The following is a 20124-nucleotide window of genomic DNA, read 5'->3' as shown; positions in this document are numbered from 1 at the left end:
TTACTTGGAAAATATTGGTTTACTAAGTTATGCAGAAATGTCAAATGTTGACACATTTCATTGCAAACCAAAAAAAGAAATTTCTTTATTAACATTTGTTAATATCACTAATCATCTCATCAGAAAAGTCTTTAAGCATTGGGAAGATGTCAGGTTCACAGTACCAGATAAAAGTTTTCTCCAAGCCTAATTTCCACTTGAATGCTAGAATTTAGTTATTGGAAATAAACGCTGACAGTTGTTTTCCTTGAAGTGGCAGGCTCACTGTGTTCATGTTCAAGAAAATGCCTGTGAAAAGAATCCTAGCGTATACGTCTTACGAATAAGAAAAGTAGCTAGTTCAGCTTGTACATCAAATACTCACACAAGTGCCATTCATTGAGACAGCCCATGCACAGCAAAAGTATTTTATGCATTCTTCCCACTTTATCATACATGTACTCAGGGTCAAGATTCATCAAGTGTGTTTGTTTGTTAAATAACTCCAAGTATGTGGCAATGAAGAATGACTAGTAGAATTTGGTGCCACCGTCTTGATTCATGTGCTAAGGCACTAGGAGTTTTACCCACCATTGTTTTTGCCTTGTCAGTACAAATGTCAACACAGTGAAAAAAGATAATGTCTTAGTAGTAGTAGTATAAAAAACTTTTGGCCAGCAGCAGAGGCTCAAACCACTTGAAGAAGGCATCGTTGATAATGACACATTTGAGATGAGACCAAATGAATGAGGTGTCAGCTGGCATGTCTTCCATGCAGGGGGATGAGCAAGTGCAAAGAATTTAAAGTGGATTCTGAGAGAGGTGGTAAACAGGAAGAAATATGGTTATAGATATCATTTGAAGCCACCATATCAAGCCCTGTAAGGAGTAGTAAGGACTTTTTATTATATTCTGAGTAAAATGAGATGTCGAAAGGTTTGTAAACAGGGGACTAACATAATCTGTGACTGTTATTAACATTTGTGATTTTTTTGATAGAGAAAATACAAGAAAACCCAATGAAAACTACTAAAACTAATAAAAGTTTTGTCATGTGAATGGCTAAATAACACAAAAATCAATAGCTTTTATATATAATTAGTTATGTAGCAAAAATAAGCTAGAAAATATAAAAGGGAAAATTCCCTCTACAACAACAAAACGTAGTTATCAAATGAAAACACTTTATTGAAAGACTACAAAAAAGGAATGATTTGAATAAATGAATATAAATACTGATACAACTTCTCCCCTAATCAAAAGGGGAAATTACTTTGGGAAAACCAAAGTAAATGTTCATCTAGATTCTAGAACAAACCAAAATATTTTGGAAAGAAAGGACTAATGAGATTTATGATTATTATTATGAACAAACCAGTGCAGAGTTGGAACAAGGCAGATTAATGTAAAACCAGCAAAAGCCAACTGAAGAGTCAATTATACATGGATATTTAGTGCATATTAAAAGTGGCACTCTGGCTGGACGTGGTGGCTCATGTGTGTAATCATAGCACTTTGGGAAGCCAAGGTGGGTGGACAGCCTGAGCTCAGGAGTTTTCAGACCAGCCAGGACAACACGATGAAACTCCATCTCTACAAAAAAATACAAAAATTAGCTGGGCGTTGTGGCACGTGCCTGTAGTCCCAGATACTTGGGGAGCTGAGGTGGGAGGATCGCTCGAGCCCAGGAGATCGAGGCTGCAGTGAGCTGTGTTGGCACCACTGCCTTGCAGCCTGCGTGACAGAGAGAGACCTCGTCTCTGAAATAAATAAATAAATAAATAAATAAATGTGGCTCTCAAATCAGTAGAGAAAGTTTGGACTTTTAAAAAAAATTATTATTTATTTATTAATTTATTATTATTATTATTATTTTTTGAGACAGAGTCTCGCTCTGTCACCCAGGCTGGAGTGCAGTGGCGCGATCTTGGCTCACTGCAACCTCCGCCTCCCGAGTTCAAGTGATTCTCCTGCCTCAGCCTCCCAAGTAGCTGGGATTACAGGCACGCGCCACCACACCCAGCTTATTTTGGTATTTTTAGTAGAGATGGGGTTTCACCATGTTGGTCAGGCTGATCTCCAACTCCTGACCTCGGGATCCGTCTACCTCCGCCTCCCAAAGAGCTGGGATTACAGACGCAAGCCACCAGGGGGCGTCCAACTGAAAGTCTGGATTTTTTAAATGGTCTTGCGACAATTGGGCAACACTATTTGGAAAGAAATTAGGTTTAATCCTTATTTCATTTCATACAACAAAATAAATTCCAGATGAATAAAATAATCAAATTAAAACAAACAGAATGAGAAGAAAGCAGAGGGGAATATTATTTACCTGGTTTTAGAAAATACAAGTTGTCAGACATTAAAAAAAATTTCATGAAAAAATAAACACAAATGACCCATAATCTTTTAAAACAATTCATCTTCACTAGTAAATCTAAAATATGTGAAGTCATACAACATGATATCATTTATCACCAACAAATTAGCAAGAATTAAAACAATTAAAAAATAATAACAACAAACAACACCCTAGTGTTGGAATGGTGTGAAACAGGCATCCTACTGCTGGTAGGAATATAAAGTGGTTCAAACTTATGGTTGGTAAGAAGTAGTTCTGAACAACAATTTGGTAATATACACCAAAAAGTTTTAACATCTTCATCAACTTTCCTATCAAGAATCTATTCTAATCCATCAGTCGAATAAGATTTATAGGTATTCAATGTAAGATTTTCTATTTTGCAAAAAAGCCAAAATAAACAACAACAAAAACTACAGACAGGCAAAATGCTCAACACAAGTAAATGATGGCTTGTCTATATGATGAAGAATCACGTTTTGAAACATTTCGTGATCTAAGAAAATTCTTGTAAAATATTAAGTGAAAAAAGGTTATAAAACATTTTATAAAATATCATCTCAATTTTCTTTCACAAACTTGTGTGGGTGTATTATTTAGATGTTTTTTGGTAGGTTGTATTCAACTACTCTGGACTTCATACAACCATCTGCTTTTTACTCTTAGAAATTTAAAATATACTAGTATTGCAGATGTTTCCTATTTACTATTGTTTTTGAGATTATAAAGTTGATAGTAGTTATTTTTGAGTGTTTGGATATAAGATGATTACCGCTTTCTATTTTTATTGTTTCTGTAATCCACCAATAACTGTAATTTTGTATATTTACTCATTCATTCCCTCAAATATTTTTATGTCTATTAAAGTTCTTAAAGCTTGCTATAAATGGAATCTTAATGCTGGCTACAAATGGAACTAAGCAGAGCCATTAGATAAGTGCTAGCAGAGTCCCTGAGCATATCTGAACCAGCTCCTATTAAGGAAACAGAAGTCCAGTGGATCTAAGACTTTCTTTACCTGATAGAACTACACAGTAAGGGCTGGACCAAAAGCAAACCTGTTAAATACCAATCCCATGATCTTTCCAATTCTCATCATTCCAGAGCTGGTGAGATGAAAGATTTGAGCTTCATTTTTCTTTATACCCAGCATATATAAACTTTGTATTATTTATGGATCATCTTTTTGCTCTACCATTTATAATTAAAGGAATAATAACATCATTAAATATCACACGATAGTTGGACAACAGAGTGAAATATTTCTACTGTATCTCAACAGTAAAATTCAGGAAAATATTAAATTTAATTATATTATTATCACAATAATACTATGGTAAGATCTTTCTTTATATTAGGGGCCAGGCGTGGTGGCTCACACCTGTAATCCCAGCACTTTGGGAGGCAGAGGCGGGTGGATCGCCTGAGGTCAGGAGTTCAAGACCAGCCTGGCCAACATGGTGAAACTCTTTCTCTACTAAAAATACAAAAATTAGCCAGGCATGGTAGTGCACGCTTGTGTTCCCAGCTACTCAGGAGGCTGAGGCACAAGAATAGCTTGAACCTGGGAGGGCGGAGGTTGCAGTGAGCTGTGATCATGCCACTGCACTCCAGCCTGGGTGACAGAGCAAGACCCCATCTCCAAAGAAAATGCAATCAAAAGAAAATAGAAAATGAAATATTCTATTACAATTGTTGAAAGAACCATAATACTGTACTCACAATTGTGTTTGTTATTAACTTTTTAAAAATCAGTGTTTAAACAGCATAAATACCTCATCAGAATAGGAAATAGATCTGCTCGGTGGGCTGTTTTCACTACAGCATTATCTTCTGAAATGCTAAAATGCACTATCTCTTCCTTAAAGCTTCTGTCTTCAAGCAACCTTTGTAAGTTTTCCCTTTAAAAACAGAGAACAGCACAAATCACCACTTGATCAACAGTGCTTTTGAATAATGAAAGAGTGAAATATGTACACAGAGTAATAACTAAAATAAGGTATATAGTACCTATTATGGTTGATATCCATAAAGGAAAATCCTCAAAAAAATCTAAAATGACAGATTTTCACATTTCAAAAGGTGTAACAATTAGAAAAGATTAGATTCTGTCCATAACTCAGCTGTTTAAAAAAGCATGATACAAAAAGCTTTCTTCAGTTCTTAGAGTGACTTGGATTCTCTAAGTAACCACCAAGATTTTATGGCATTATATTAATAAGAAGAGGAAAATGACATAATATTTACAACACATTTTTAAAATTAACATTCTCTATTTTAGTATCTATGGAGAACAACCCAACAAATATACTACTTGTTTGCATTTCTTGCTTGGAAATATGATGACCTCAGAAAAAAGGGAAACTTTCTAGGCCTTTAAGAAATTATTCTAGAAGAGGCTCTTATGCAGAAATATAAAAATCAGCCAAAGAAATAACAGTTCTTTAAGCTTCAAGTAACTTACCTGTAAGGGAGGATATGAGGATGTTTATATGTCATTATGCAATCCAAGGTTATTTTTTGTACCATTTGATCTTGGTGTAGCAACAACTAAGAACAGTATTTTACAGAATTAATGAAGTCATATATACATATACCATAGGATAGCAATTTACTTGTGGTTATTTGCTAAATGAAATTTGCTAAATTCTAAATTTTTACACAAGACCTAAACCTGATTGCTAACAACAGCTTCACATTTTCCTGGAAGTAAAAAAAGATGAACAGAATATGTGCAAAGAAAAATGGAAACAAAACTCTCTGACACCTGCATCCCACAGTCATACCCTGGGGTCTACCAGCTTTTGAGTGAGGCCAATCCTCTCTCTCTTTCTCTTTTTTTTTTTTTCAAACAGAGTCTTGCTCTGTTGCCCAGGCTGGAGTGCAGTGATGCGATCTCGACTCACTGCAACCTCTGCCTCCTGGGTTCAAACGATTCTCCTGCCTCAGCCTCCCAAGAAGCTGGAACCACAGGCGCCCACCACCACACCTGGCTAAATTTTTTTTGTTTTTGGTAGAAACGCAGTTTCACCATGTTGCCCAGGCTGGTCTTGAACTCCTGAGCTCAGGTGATCTGCCCGCCTTGGCCTCTCAAAGTGCTGGGATTACAGGCATGAGCTACTGTGTCCGGCCTGGTGAGGCCGATTCTCTATGTGAATTTGGACTTAAGCCAACTAAGCTGGTCATGTACTAAGGAAAATCTCTTATCCTATGAAGGTAATGATAGTCAGTAAGATGCCAGGAAAAACATCCAAATGAAAAATGAAAATTTTGTTTCCCCAGATGGCTTAGAATGACATCCAATGCTTACTTCATTTCTGACATTAATTCTTTTCTGCAAGCTTTTCTGAAATTCAGGGCCACATAATTATGACTGCAATGGACTACAATAGATCCTGAAATCCCAGTCCTCTATGAAGTCTGACTAAACTAGAAGGAAAAAGTAGTCACTTGTTTTTTTGTATAAACCCTACTCCCTTCTAAAAGCTAATTTCCATGATATAATTCATGCTTTGCTATTCTCACTGTTAACACAGCCAATCAATGTTTAGTCACCCAAAATGCCTTCAAAATCAGCTAAGTTAGTGCTAAAATTGTTTCTCAAGATAACAGAAAATATGTCTATTAATTTAAAAAAAAAAGGCTTTAATACTTAAAATGTAGACATGGGCCCTATTCAGCAATTATTGAAAATCTAAGCTACTCTGACAAAGAAAATGACAGAGAAAAGTTCACAAAGAATTATAGTGCCAAGAGCTTATTTTACTGACCTGAAGATATAACTCATATAGTCTGGATTCCAGATATAAGGCCCGTGGATTTGAAAATTTAGAGAAAACTTGCAAATGAGCAATTAATTGCCTAAACAAAAACAAAACAGAGTGTTACAGAATTAAAGAATTGAGATCATTTTCTTAAACTGACATCTACAGTTTTATTCTGACTAGAACTTCAAAAACCCCGCCTATAGTTTCACTATTATATAAACAAGACTTAGTTATTTACATTTAGGAAATTATTCTCCAGAAATCCCCTATTTTGGGCAGGCCTGTCCCTAAAATTCAGGTTCTCCACACCAAAAAATCATTCAGTGTGTGCTCAGAATGGTTTAACTTGAACAAAAATTAGAAAGTAACCAAACTAGTAAAATATTCCAAAATTGAACTCAGATGATTTTTGGAATTATTCCTTGTCTAGGTTCTATGTGGCAGACAGGAAAGCAGTAGAATATATTCTCCTTCACTTTCACATAATGTAAATATAGACGTCAGGCAACAGAGGTCCACGTTAAGGCAACCAATGGCTGTTGCTCACCAAGAAGGAAGAAGAAATATATCTGAATATTTTCAGACTGTGGTTGACCATGGGTAACTGAAATTGTGGGAGGTGAAACCATGGATAAGGGGAGAGTATTGTATAGTGACATGAAGGCTGGCCATAATCTTCCCTGCCCCTGGGCTTCATACACTATTTCTGTTAGTGGACAAGACTTTCGTGGTTCTAGCTGTCTGGCAAACTTTCATCTTTCAGCATCAGAGGGCCTTCCCTGGGTCTTTTTTTTTTTTTTTTTTTTTTTTCAAGATGGAGTCTCAATCTGCGGCCCAGGCTGGAGTGCAGTGGCACAACCTCGGCTCACGGCAACCTCTGCCTCCTGGGTTCAAGTGATTCTCCTGCCTCAGCCTCCCAAGTAGCTGGGATTACAGGCGTGCACCACCATGCCTGGCTAATTTTTATATTTTCAGTAGAGACAGCGTTTTACCATGTTGGCCAGGCTGGTCTCAAACTCCTAACCTCAAGTGATCCGCCCACCTCGGCCTCCCAAAGTGCTGGGATTACAGGCGTGAGCCACCATGCCTGGAATTCCTTACTGTGCTCCAATAACTTCTTTAAAAATATTTCTCCTATAAAAATATTTCACCCAGGCAGGATTGACTATGACTCCTGCATTGCAGTGGCTCTGTACAATTCATCTCTGCACACCAGCACTTAGCAAAGGGTACTCAATACAGTTGTTGAATGGATGAACTAATAAAGGGTTCAGGAGAAATACGCAACAAATGGGCATATCAGATTTAGATCTAAAGTGTTAAAATAACATTTGCACTAATCCAGTGGACCTGAGACACTCAATTCAGACAATCGTCAAGTAAGCTGAAGTAACTTCTAAAAGCATGATCACTTCTTCTTTTAGGTTTCTAACAATTTAGGTAAATGAACAACTAAGAGAATAAGAAAGAGAGTACAACATCAGCATGAGAAAAAAGTAACCAGTAGAAGACAAGTTAAAAGGCAGAGAAAAGTGCTAACAGGATGGTGGGGAGGGTGGGTGGAAGCAAAAAAAGAAGTGCTAACATGCTTATTTTTAAGAAAAAAGATGTTCCATTACGTGTTCCCCTAGCACGCAAACACAATACCCTCATGCTGGGAAAGTGCACGACAAAGGTCAAAAGAATATCCAAACACTCCAGGTCCCAAAGTTCTCATCTATAAAAAGGAGCTACAATTAGATGACTCTCAAAAGTCCCCCAATCTAACATTATGTGGCTAACCAAGAAAAAACTAATAAGTAACCAACCAAAAAACTTGGAAGCCTGACAGTTTTAGGCTGTTAAAGGAAGTCCCAGGAAGATGTAGCGCTTACGTAAATAATTATCTGAGTAGTTGCTTTTGTATAAAGCCGTAAGAGACCTCTTCCTGTTCCTCCTAGAACTGTGGATCTGTGATCTTTCAGCAATGGTGAACTTACTTTGCTGCGGCTCTTCTTGTCTTTTTCTTCTGTGAGGATTCATCTTGGGGCACTGCCTCTTCCTCCAACTCTTCATCATCTCCTGCAGCAGGTTCCTCTTCAATTTCCTCTGCCACCATCCCTTTGCTTTTTCTCTGCAGATCCTGGGTTGGAGCAACTTGCAGATCTGCCGGGTAATACTCATTGCTACCGTGGAAAGAAAGTCACAGGAGACTGATGAAGAATGCACACCAATCTGAAAGGTCCTGATTCTGTTCATGAGACATGTCCACAGTTCACAGAATCACACACTGAAGAGATATCAGTGGCACCTTAGTCAAGCTTCCACAATATTACTCTAATTTGGTCCTTCTTTAGTATGCTATTTGACAAGCGAATCACTAACTGTAGAAGATAGCCCATTCCACTGTTATACTGTTGAAAATATTTGAAATGTCTGTTTTGGACTAAGTGGAAATCAGCCTCCTATCTCTGGAACCACCACTGGGGGATGAGGGGTTAGGGATGGATGATATTAAATGATTAAAGTATAGCATTAGGACTGTGCTGGTCACTTTCCATCAGATACATTCTACTTTGCCAAAGTTCTCCTGAAAGCATAGTACCACCACAAAATTTAGTCCTCCAGGTATGGATTGATAAGACAGATAGAACTACCATCTCCAGAACTTTTTTGAGCAGCCACAACGTGACGAAGATTGAAACTGAATGTCCATGTAATGAAAATCAGTGAGTCTTTATGTTTTATTTCCTCTAAACTAAGCTTGTGCAGCTAAGCTTAATACAGTATTCACTTCGTTTTTATTTCATCCTTTATTTTTAGTCCAATGTTGCAATTAATGAATATTATCTTGAAGTCTGTCATTTAATGCATTAGTTTATGTCACTTTCATTCACTCATCCAAATAATTATAAAATAACATGTTTGAGGATAGCACCCTACCAACCCTCCTAAAAGAAACTCCAGCTTAGCCCAAGTTAACCTCCAGATCAATAACACTAAACTACAATCTGAGGGCTGGGACACTATGGTACTTGGTATTTTCATCTAGCAGAATCTAGCACTTAATAAATCCAAAAATGGATGAATGAAACAAGTAAAGTTTCTGTAAGTTACAAACTGCACCATCATCCACTTAATAACATACCTATTATACTTGCAACGTTCAATTAACCACATATTACATACTGTAACCTTTATTTCCGTGAACAGCATGTTCACTCATTCATCTATTAAATAAAACAATTCACACAAAGCATCTATAAGAGTGTCCAGCACACAGTAAGTACTCATTAAATGTCACCTTTTACTGGGATGCTGTTGCCATTGTTAGTCATTCGTTCTTGTTCCTGGTTTGGTTCGTCTCAGAGAATGTTTACAAGGGATTCACAAATTAGTTCTAATACCAAATTAATTGAAACATATTTAGAAATATAAATTGCTAGCCAAAAAATAAAAAGCCTATAATATACTTCAAAGTCAGAATTAAAGGTGACATTTGGGTTTTCCATTAGTTCGGATCATCTATAAATGTATTATTTATAGGTAATCCATGCCAACCAGTATTAATTTAAACATTTCTTAGAATTGTGTATCTTTAGTCCCTAAATCTTTCTAAACTCAGAGACCCATTCCCTGTTACAAGCTCCTGTTTCTACCTCTACCCCACAGCATCCTGTACTGTTAGAGTAAGATCTTATCCTTAAGCTATGGGGTAAACTAATTCTTTAGGGAAAAACTTGGAAAATTAACATGGTATGAAGTTTATATGCTACTAACACCACAAATGCCGGCTGGCATATGTACAGCCCTCACAATTCAAAAAAATGATAAACGTTATTTTATATAACCCTCAAAACAAAGCAAAAAAAGCTAAACATCATTCTTATTCTATAAATTTATGCCCAAAGAGTTATTTGAAAAAGAAAATCATTGCTCTTCTGCCACTATATCTACTGATCTGCTGCATCTTTGCTTGTGCCTTGCCAGAATGAATTATCCATGCAAACCTTTGAATTTATGTACTGTATCCATCTCCTCTTACCTATTTGAAGACATGGTTCTAGCCTTTTTTTTTTTTTTTTTTTTTTTAAACGGAATCTTGCTCTGTCACCCAGGCTGGAGTGCAGTGGCACAATCTCAGCTCACTGCAACCTCTGCCTCCCGGGTTCAAGCGATTCTTCTGCCTCAGCCTCCCAAGTAGCTGGGACTACAGGGGCACGCCACCAGGCCCGGCTAATTTTTGTATTTTTGGTAGAGACGGGGTTTCACCATGTTGGCCAGGCTGGTCTTGAACTTCTGATCTCGTGATCTGCCCGCCTCAGCCTCCCAAAGTGCTGGGATTACAGGCGTGAGCCACCATGCCTGGTCAGTTCTAGCCATTTTATCCTTTCTTGCATTACCAATTTTCCCCTCCCGTCTGGATCATTTGCACTGGTATCACATACATACACACTGTTAAGTCTTTTTTTGGGAGCAGAGACAAAGTCTCGTTCTGTCTCTGTTGCCCAGGGTGGAGTGCCATGGCATGATCTCGGCTCACTGCAACCTCTGCCTCTGGGTTCAAGTGATTCTCCTGCCTCAGCCTCCCGAGTAGCTGGGACTTACTGGTATGCACCACCATGCCCAGCTAATGTTTGTATTTTTAGTAGAGACGGGATTTCACCAGGCTGGTCTCGAACTCCTGACCTCATGTGATCTGCCCACCTAGGCCTCTCAAAGTGCTGGGATTACAGGTGTGAGTCACCGTGCCCAGCCAACACTGTTAAGTCTTAACCCCAACAACAACAGCTCCCTCTCTGCCCCCGCATTTCCCTCCACCTACATCCCTATGTCTGTTTCTTTTTTACTACAAAAACTGTCCAAACTTGCTGTTTTCATTTTTCTTTTCCACTTTCTTGAGCTTTTATTTATTTATTTTATTTTTATTTATTTTTTTTTTTGAGACAGAGTTTCGCTCTGTCGCCCAGGCTGAGTGCAGTGACACAATTTCAGCTCACTGCAACCTCCACCTCCCGGGTTCACACCATTCTCCCGCCTCAGCCTCCCGAGTAGCTGGGACTACAGGTGCCTACCACCACACCCAGCTAATTTTTTGTGGTTTTAGTAGAGACGGGGTTTCACTGTGTTAGCCAGGATGGTCTCGATCTCCTGACCTCATGATCCACCCGCCTCGGCCTCCCAAAGTGCTGGGATTACAGGCATGAGCCATCACGCCCAGCCAAGCTTATTTTAATTAGGCTGTCATCCCTATCAGATTAATCAAAACAACTCGTTAAGGTCACCTTCATGTGGGTCACTCTGACTAAGGTCACTCCAAAGCCAGTGGTCACTTTATTCCTCACCTGATTGACTTTTCAGACACATCTGAGTCAACTGATTACTGCTGCCTTTAGTCTCTTCACTTGGTTTCCAGGATACCAAGTGGTCTTTCTTCTTCTGTCACTCTTTCCTGGCTTCCTTTTCTGGTTCCTTATCTCCCAACTTCTAAATATTGGTATCAGTCCCTGAAAGTCTTTTCTCTCTACAGTCACACTCTAGATGACTTTATTCCCTATCTGATCATTTAAAATACCATCCATATATTGATAATTTCCAATTTGTTACCTCCAGATCAAACCTTTCCCTTGAGCTTTGAACTTCTAAATTAAATGCCTCTCTACATGACAACTCTACTTGGTTATTTATTCAGTGTCCTAAACTTAAAACATCTACAAATGAACTTTTAATTCTCCACCATAAACCTACAACTCCTGCATTCCTCCTATCTCAGTAAATGAGAACTTTCTTCTAGTTGCTCAGGCCAAAGCCTTAGGGAACATCCTTGATTCTGTCCCTCCCCCATTCCTTCCCTCCCTCCTTCCTGTCCCACTCCCCACCACACACACCCACCCCACATCTGATCTGCTGGCAAATCTCACAGGCTGATCCAGTTGCAACCTTTCATAAATGTATCTTATCTAATTGAAATCATTCAAAAAATACCCATCTTCACTGCTATAACTTTGGTTAAGTCGCCATCACTTCTTGCCTGGACTTGCAATCTCCTCATGACTGGTCTCTCTACTCTCACCAATGTCATTCTACAGTCTATTCTCAACACAGCAGCCACAAAAATCCTTAAGAAAACTTAGGTCAGGTCAGCCTTCTGCTTAAACCTCCAAATGGCTTCTCATTTCACCGAAAGTAAGAGCCAAAGTCCTTCCTATCACTTAAAGGCCTACACACTTTCATCTCCTGCTGACTTTCTGCCCTCATCTCCAACCATGTCCTCCCTGGATCATTCTGCTAGAAGCACTCAGATCTTGCTGTTCTTTGAATAAGCCAGGCATGTTGTGGTTTATGGCCTGCTTGAGCTAACCCTACAGCATTTTCCCAGGAAACTACTATAGGAAAACATGCTTTTTATGTATTACTTAGTAATGTTCTGCACACCACACCCCTCATCTTTAGTTTTAATACAATCAGACTCTCACACAGCATATCCAGTTAAAACAAAACAATGCTCCAGAAAACTCTTGTTATTCCTCAGCATCATAGGCAGAAACATCAAGAGGCCCCAAGCAGTGTTGGCGTTGGGTCACTGGAAAATACCTTTAAGCCCCAGGCAGGCAATAAAATAATGAATAACAGGGCAAGAAATAATAAGGCCTTTCTACATGAATCAAACTCAGTGTGGCCCTTCTTATACTGTAACCCGGAATTTTTTATTAATACCACTGGTGTGCTGGTTAAATTTTGATTTAGATCAAAATCAAATGGTGAACTCAACTAGTTTAGTTGTTATCTGACAGAGCCAGTGCTTTGTAGCTGTGCCAATGATTTGAAAACGTGACAGATGTATAAAGAACTCAGCCTAGGCTGGGCGTGGTGGCTCACGCCTATAATCCCAGCATTTTGGGAAGCCGAGGTGGGTGGATCACCTGAGGTCAGGAGTTCAAGACCAGCCTGACCAACATGGAGAAATCCCGTCTTTACTAAAAATACAAAATTAGCCAGGCGTGATGGTGCATGCCTGTGCCCAGCTACTCTGGGAGACTGAGGTAGGAGAATCACTTGAATCTGGGAGGCGAAGGTTGCAGTGAGCCGAGATCGGGCCACTGCACCCCTGGGCAACAAGAGAAAACTCTGTCTCAAAAAAAAAAAAAAAAAAAAAAAAAAAACCACCTCAGCCTAATGGATGATTGGAAGCAGAAAGAAAAAAGACAAAAAACAAAAAACAAAACAAAGAACTCAGCCACTTTGGGAGGTTAATACTTCTCACGTTCTCTTCTTCATGCCCCACCAGGGACATATTCTTAGAAGAGGAAACTTACTTGATAAATCTCAAGAAAAGCGGGGAAAGCTCCCTGGACCGTGGCTCTACTCTTTCTGGGAATTTGGTCAGAGCTCTCCAGAGCAGGAATCTGAAGTTGGTGTGGTCAAGTCTTTCCCGACAATCAGTTTTCAATGCTAACTGCTCATGATAAAGAGCTCCAACATCTCCTTCCTGGGTCTGCTCCCAACTTTCATCTCCAATGGACTTCTCATCTGTCATATCATTCTGTAGTTCCTTCTCTGCAAGAAAGAAAGTTGTCATAACCACCAGACAAATATCAACATTTATCTTAAGTGTTTTCTCAAGAGAGGGCATTTCTTTCTCTATAATGTAAGGAAACAATGTCACTCCCAAAAGTTATCAAGATAATATATGTTTCATCTCTGTTTTCCAATTTTGTAATTAAGCAGTAAAAACAAAACAGTTAAACAACCACTTTTCTTCGCAGCCTCCTCACAACCCCTTTACATACCAGCATGCGTAGCTGCTTTTTCTAGATGCTCATAGTAGACTTTCCAAAATTGCTTATTTTCCATTTCGTGTGCATGAGAACTAAGGAAAAAAAAAAATCACAAAATAAAAAGTGTGGTATGGTCATTTTAAGATTGCTCATAGAAAAATAAAAAGTGAAAGGATATAACTAAAATGTTAATTAGGTTATCCCTCAATGTGGGGTCGTAAACACCTTTTGCACTTTTCTGTATTTTTCAAAATGCCTGCACTCAGCACAAATTATTTTTATAGTCATAAAGCACTAAAGAGTATTTTTTAAAATATAAGTAGTTCCTTAAGAGAAAATCATTTTTAAAGGCACACTAATGAAACTGGGGCATGAACAAGATCCATTAAGAGAAGAAGGGGCCCTCTGGAGAGAAAAGTCAGTTTGTTCAAAACTAACTTAAAAATAATGAGTTTCCCTCCACCAAATTTAAATATACTTATTAACACAAAGACAAACATTCACTAACTACATGAAACACACTTTTCAGAACTTAAAAGGAGACATTAGATGGATCACATAAAGTGCTTATGTAGTTTGATATCCTAGCAACAATACTCTCAAATATTCTGTCACTAATTTTCTAAGAATATGCATAAACTTTACACATGACATGTATTATATATGTTGGGAACTGACTCTACTCAGAAAACAAACCAACAGGTATGTTGTTGTTTCTATCCTTCCAAACTGAAAGAGGTACCCAACAGGAAGACAGCCCGGCCACTAGGGAGAATGCCTCACGGCATTCAGTAATTAAAGAACCAACACTGTTGATAGTGTGCCACTGGTAACACGTATGTCAAATTCTCTCTTCTGAAAGTGTAATAAACAAAATAATGAAGCTGATGTTGGGAGAATCTTGCTTTTGGCACACTGGTTTTGATGGCTTTGAAAGGTAGTAAAAGGTAGACAAATTGTAGTAAAAGGTAGACAAGGGTAGTAAAGGTAGACAAATTAGTTTCAAATTGTAAAGGGATCTGTCTATAAATGTTAACTCTCTTATTCTGTCAAATAAGAACTAATAACTAATCGTTGGGGTTTTGAAAGGCCTCACATGACATATTTCCAATCTGATAAAAAACTGAGTGTGTATTATCTGAAGACAAATGTCTGAAGACAGATTTCTACACGAGCCATAACATGTTTTTTGTTTTTGTTTTTGTTTTTTCTGGGAGACAGAGTTTCACTCTTGTTGCCCAGGCTGGAGTGCAATAGTGCAATCTCGGCTCACCACAACCTCCACCTCCTGGGTTCAAGTGATTCTCCTGCCTCAGCCTCCCGAGTTGCTAGCATTACAGGCATGTGCCACCATGCCTGGCTAATTTTGTATTTTTAGTAGAAACGGGGTTTCTCCATGTTGGTCAGGCTGGTCTCGAACTCCCGACCTCAGGTGATCTGCCTGCCTCAGCCGCCCAAAGTGCTGGGATTACAGGCATGAGCCACCGTGCCCGGTCTGTAACATGTATTTTCTATGTGACCACTGAAGACATTTTGGGGCTAACGGGATTCTGGATGTTAGCAAGGTTTTGAAAAAGTCTTTATTTTTAAAATATGGCTCAATGACTCAAAATATAGAAATAAAATTATGCAATTATTATACTTCCTTGCTGTAACAAATTTTAATAACACAAAAGTATCATAAAAAGCAAAAAGAGAAACTCCTCCAAAGTTATTTCAACACACGAAGAGACACACGTACAACACTGGAACTACTGAAGATGTGGCATCAGAGAGAATAATTCATGTTTATTTTTAATTCACCTTGTCTCACAAAGGATTTAAAGTACTGTAAATACCATATACACCCATTCATTTAAATCACACCCAGAAGGAATATAATCTGGGCCCCATCATTCTGCAGTAGTTAAAGTATAATAGTTTCATCCCATTTAACCCATGTTTACCTTATGAGTTCAATAACAGGATCCCAGAGTGCACTGAAATTAATATATAGCATGCCTAACAAATAACGAAGTGGCACCTGCAATTACAAAAGACTAGTTTAGTATTGGGTAATGAAATACAGTACAGAACAGAAGTACTGAAATGCAAACATCCCAAGTTGGACAATCTGAGGTTTGGAAAGAAGCCTGTGTGATAAGAAAAAAAGTTGCAGGCACCAATCCAAAATTCAGTGTATACTAATTTTCCTCTTCTCCCCAAAATGTCACTCACTATTTAAAATAGAAGAATCGCTACAGCAAACATAGTATTCAAATTCACTCCAGGTATTCATTCATTTAAATGAACAGATTTGACTAATGATTAAATTCCCTTCTAACAAATGTTGCTGTCACCAGATTAAGACAAAACTTCAACAGTAGTCAGAAATGCACACGTGCCAAAGAACGCAAGGAAACATGCTGTGAATGACTGAGGCTTTGCAAGTTCAGTAAGAGGGTCTAAAGTTTCCCAGTCACCTTTTGGAATAAGGGTCATTATTACTAACATCCCCATGTGCTAGGGAGGCACCATCCAGACTGGTAGTTTTATTATTATTTAGGGATGGCGTGTTTGTATAATTCTAGCAGCAGTCTTCTTTCCAAATGAAACAGAAGTATATTTATATACCTAATTTATAAAACAGGTAAGAGAAGAACTGCTCTGACTGAAGGGAGAATGCCTCCTTTTGGCCTTACTCCCAAAGAGGTCTGTGATGTATCTTCGAGGGTCATGGAATGAAAACCCTGATATAAAACATAGAGGGCTGGGCCAGGCGCAGTGGCTCACGCCTGTAATCCCAGCACTTTGGGAGGCCGAGGAGGGCGGATCACGAGGTCAGGAGATCAAGACCATCCTGGCTAACACGGTGAAACCCCATCTCTACTAAAAATACAAAAAAATTAGCCAAGTGTGGTGGCATGCACCTGTAGTTCCAGCAACTCGGGAGGCTGAGGCAGGAGAATGGTGTGAACCCAGAAGGCAGAGCTTGCAGTGAGCAGAGATCGCGCCACTGCACTCCAGCCTGGGTGACAGAGCGAGACTCCATCTCCAAAAAAAAAAAAACAAACATAGAGGGCTGATGTTCTGCAGCAGCAAACAAATCTAGTGAAGAAGAGCAGGCTTTAAACTTGACATTAAGTCCTGTTGCCACTATCTACCTATCTACCTACCTACCTACCTACCTACCTACCTACGTACCTATCTGCATCACTCAGGTTCAATGAGCCCCTGCTTACTCATTTCTAAAAAGGTACTAACATGGCCAGGTACAGTGGCTCACACCTGAAACAGAGAATACTAAACTATTCCTACTACTTAAAAAGCTGGCAGAGCTATTTAACTCAAAGCATCTAAGAGAACTGGGGATTTCCCTTATTATTTTAAAATTATTATTATTATTACTTTGGTGACTACTTGGTGTGCTTCCCCAAACAGGATTTAAAGCATGAATTAAAAAGGAAAAATAAAAGAACATTATTTTTACCTCCTGTAACGGCCCATCAGGGACAGCAGTCTGTACCACATCATGTCTTAGTTTTCTCAAATGAAGAAGCTTCTCTCTATAATCATTCACAGTTGCTGGAACAAGTTCTGCCTGGCGTAATATAGCAAAGACAGACTGCCGCTCTGAGAGTCCATCATCCTGAATAACCAGAGAAAACCATGGAGAAGACCGGTCAGTATTTTGATTTTCCAAAAAGAACATTAAATGTGACCAAAGGTCTAAAAATAGAAAAACTGGAACATATTAATTTTTTAATGAAATAAGCAACACTTTTTTTTTTGGTAAATGATTCTTTTCTCCCCATACCATTTACTTCTTGGTAGATAATTTAGTGTCTAGTGCATAAATGACAACTAAACAACAGGAAAATCATTCTCAAGTCACTCAAATTGATTGGCAACATTTGTTGAAATAAAAATAAAATGTATATATGCTTTCGCTTCACAAATCTACTCCTAGTAATCTGCCTTATGGAACTATTTCCCTACATAAACATATCCGTATAAGGATGTTCACTGCAGTATTGTTTGAAATCCTAAAAAAATGCAAAACCTACCTAACCATCCATCAACAAGAAAATGGCTAAATAAGACATTTTCAACTGTGGAGTAGTATTCAAACTTCAAAAGGAATAAGATAGATGTCGGCTGAGTACAGTGGCTCACACCTGTAATCCCAGCACTTTGGGAAGATGAGGTGGGCAGATCACTTGAGGTCTGGAGTTCGAGACCAGCCTTGCCAACATGGCAAAACTCCATCTCTACTAACAATATAAAAATTAGCCAGGCGTGGTGGCAGGCACCTATAATCTCAGCTACTCGGAAGGCTGAGCCAGGAGGATCGCTTGAGCCGGCGAGGCGGAGATTGCAGTGAGCCAAAATCACGCCACTGCATTCCAGCCTAGGTGACAGAGACCCCGTAAAAAGAAAAGAAATGAGGTATGAGGTAGATATAGAGGTAATCATATGGAAAAACCCCATTTGTTTAAATTATGTGTGTGTGTGTATTCAAAAAGTTTGAAAGAATATTCGCCGATTAATGGTGGATTTTCAGTGGTGACTTTATTGGTGGACAGGAGTAAGAGTTACCAAAAAAAATCAATTTTTACGATAGATATTTATATAGTGTGTTAATTTTCTGCAAAGGTATCATTTTGGAAACTACAATAATATGTAAAACTATATTTTTTTAAAACCTATCCACTCAAACAGTTAAAATACCTCCATTGATTCTGGAAGCTGGACATCAAAATGGTTTAGGATCCTTATTGTCAAAAGCCGAATCTGGAGAAAGTAAAAGCCGTCTTTCAAATTCCAAAGATTAACCATAAAAAGAAACTGATTCACAGTCAGCAAGATTTAAGTTTTATACAATTAAAAAAAAAAATCATTTGACCAGAGTAATATGTGCCTATTCTAGCCCTTATTTCATATTCAACACCAACCAACACCTAGTTAAAATAGCACATGGAACAATTAGTAGTTTCTTTGAACTAAGACACTATAACCATGTCTGTAAATAAGTACAAAGAAGTTGATTAAGTTGACAATTCAATTAAAGTTAGTGATTTTTATTCCTAAGTAATGTACAATATTCAGGTATTTCTGCATACCTAAATGAGCAGGAGAACCACCCAGAAGACTTAAAAAAAAAACTATGTTGATTTTTCAGTTCTACCCTAGCCCTACTGAATTGGAATCCTTGAGGGTAGGGACTCAGAATTTGTATTTTTATTTATCTCCCTAACTAATCGTACTGCAATTGGTTTGCAGGCCAACATTTAAGAATCATTGCTTTAAACAGAAATCATCCCACAGCAACACTTTCTAACTAAGATGCTCTGAAAACCACTGCAGTCCATATAGAAACAGGAGAAGAGAGACTGAGGACACACTACCACAAAACACCATTACCTTGGATACACCAGTTGAAATGTTTGCTTGTAACTTGGGAAATAATTCCATTAAAGCCTCCTGGGAAAGTGGCCCTTTGCAGCCACACAAGGCTAATCTCTGATAATAGAGATCAGCCAACAGCAACACAGATGGCTCCAGGGGAAACGTTCTGCAACGAGATGTTCATTAGACCCAAACTGTACCATATAACCCAGAGTATCTAGACTATAGTATAAGCCACAGAAAATGATCACTGATGAAGAAAATGTAAAAGGTAACCGGCAAAAGTCTCATGTGGATATCTGGCTCACTTCATAGATGAAGAATCTGAGGCCCAGCAATAATGAGTGACGTATGCAAGGACACACAGCTGGTTGCAGGCAGAGGCAGGAGTAGAATATGCTAGACTCCAATGTTGCCTCTTCAATCCACATAGTTGTAAATGACAGCCACTTTTATATATATATATATGGCTTTTGTTTAAAAAATATATATATATAAAAAATATTTATTAAGTGTTTGTCATGTGCCGGGCACCGAGCTAATGAGGATAGTAGAGAGGAGTGGTCTGACACACGAGCTCTGGGGTAGGGCAGCCCGGGGTTGAATCTGACACCATTACTCATAAGCGGTGTAACCTCAGGCAAGTTGTTTAACCTCTTGGTACCATCTTTCTGCAACAAATATTCATTGAGTACCTACTATGTACTGTGACTTTTCTAGATACTGTAGATATAGCAGTTAACAAAAGACAAAGTTCCTTTTCCTGGAACTTATATTCTAGTAGGGGAAAGTAGCCAATAAGTAAGTACTATGACAGTGATGAGCGTCATGGAGAAAAGTAAACCAGGGGAAAAAGGCTTGACAAAGAGAC

General features: G+C 38.5%; 1 protein-coding gene across 2 annotated transcripts in view; it reads right to left on the bottom strand.

Annotated features, from left to right (window-relative positions):
• UTP20 (UTP20 small subunit processome component) overlaps positions 1–20124 on the bottom strand; it is a 107478-nt gene that overhangs the window by 62202 nt on the left and 25152 nt on the right. For both annotated transcript variants that reach the window (XM_054442984.2, XM_063646624.1), the window contains 10 exons: positions 19269–19419; positions 18576–18638; positions 17335–17493; positions 15812–15888; positions 13878–13957; positions 13404–13644; positions 8088–8273; positions 6112–6202; positions 4806–4891; positions 4117–4242 (listed from right to left, as the gene is read on the bottom strand). In XM_054442984.2, the coding sequence (XP_054298959.1) occupies positions 4117–4242; positions 4806–4891; positions 6112–6202; positions 8088–8273; positions 13404–13644; positions 13878–13957; positions 15812–15888; positions 17335–17493; positions 18576–18638; positions 19269–19419 (1260 nt within the window). The remainder of the gene's footprint in view (positions 1–4116; positions 4243–4805; positions 4892–6111; positions 6203–8087; positions 8274–13403; positions 13645–13877; positions 13958–15811; positions 15889–17334; positions 17494–18575; positions 18639–19268; positions 19420–20124) is intronic.

This window comes from Pongo pygmaeus, chromosome 10, assembly GCF_028885625.2.
Source record: "Pongo pygmaeus isolate AG05252 chromosome 10, NHGRI_mPonPyg2-v2.0_pri, whole genome shotgun sequence".
Lineage (NCBI taxonomy): Eukaryota > Metazoa > Chordata > Mammalia > Primates > Hominidae > Pongo > Pongo pygmaeus.
This window is presented reverse-complemented; position numbering and strand designations above follow the sequence as displayed.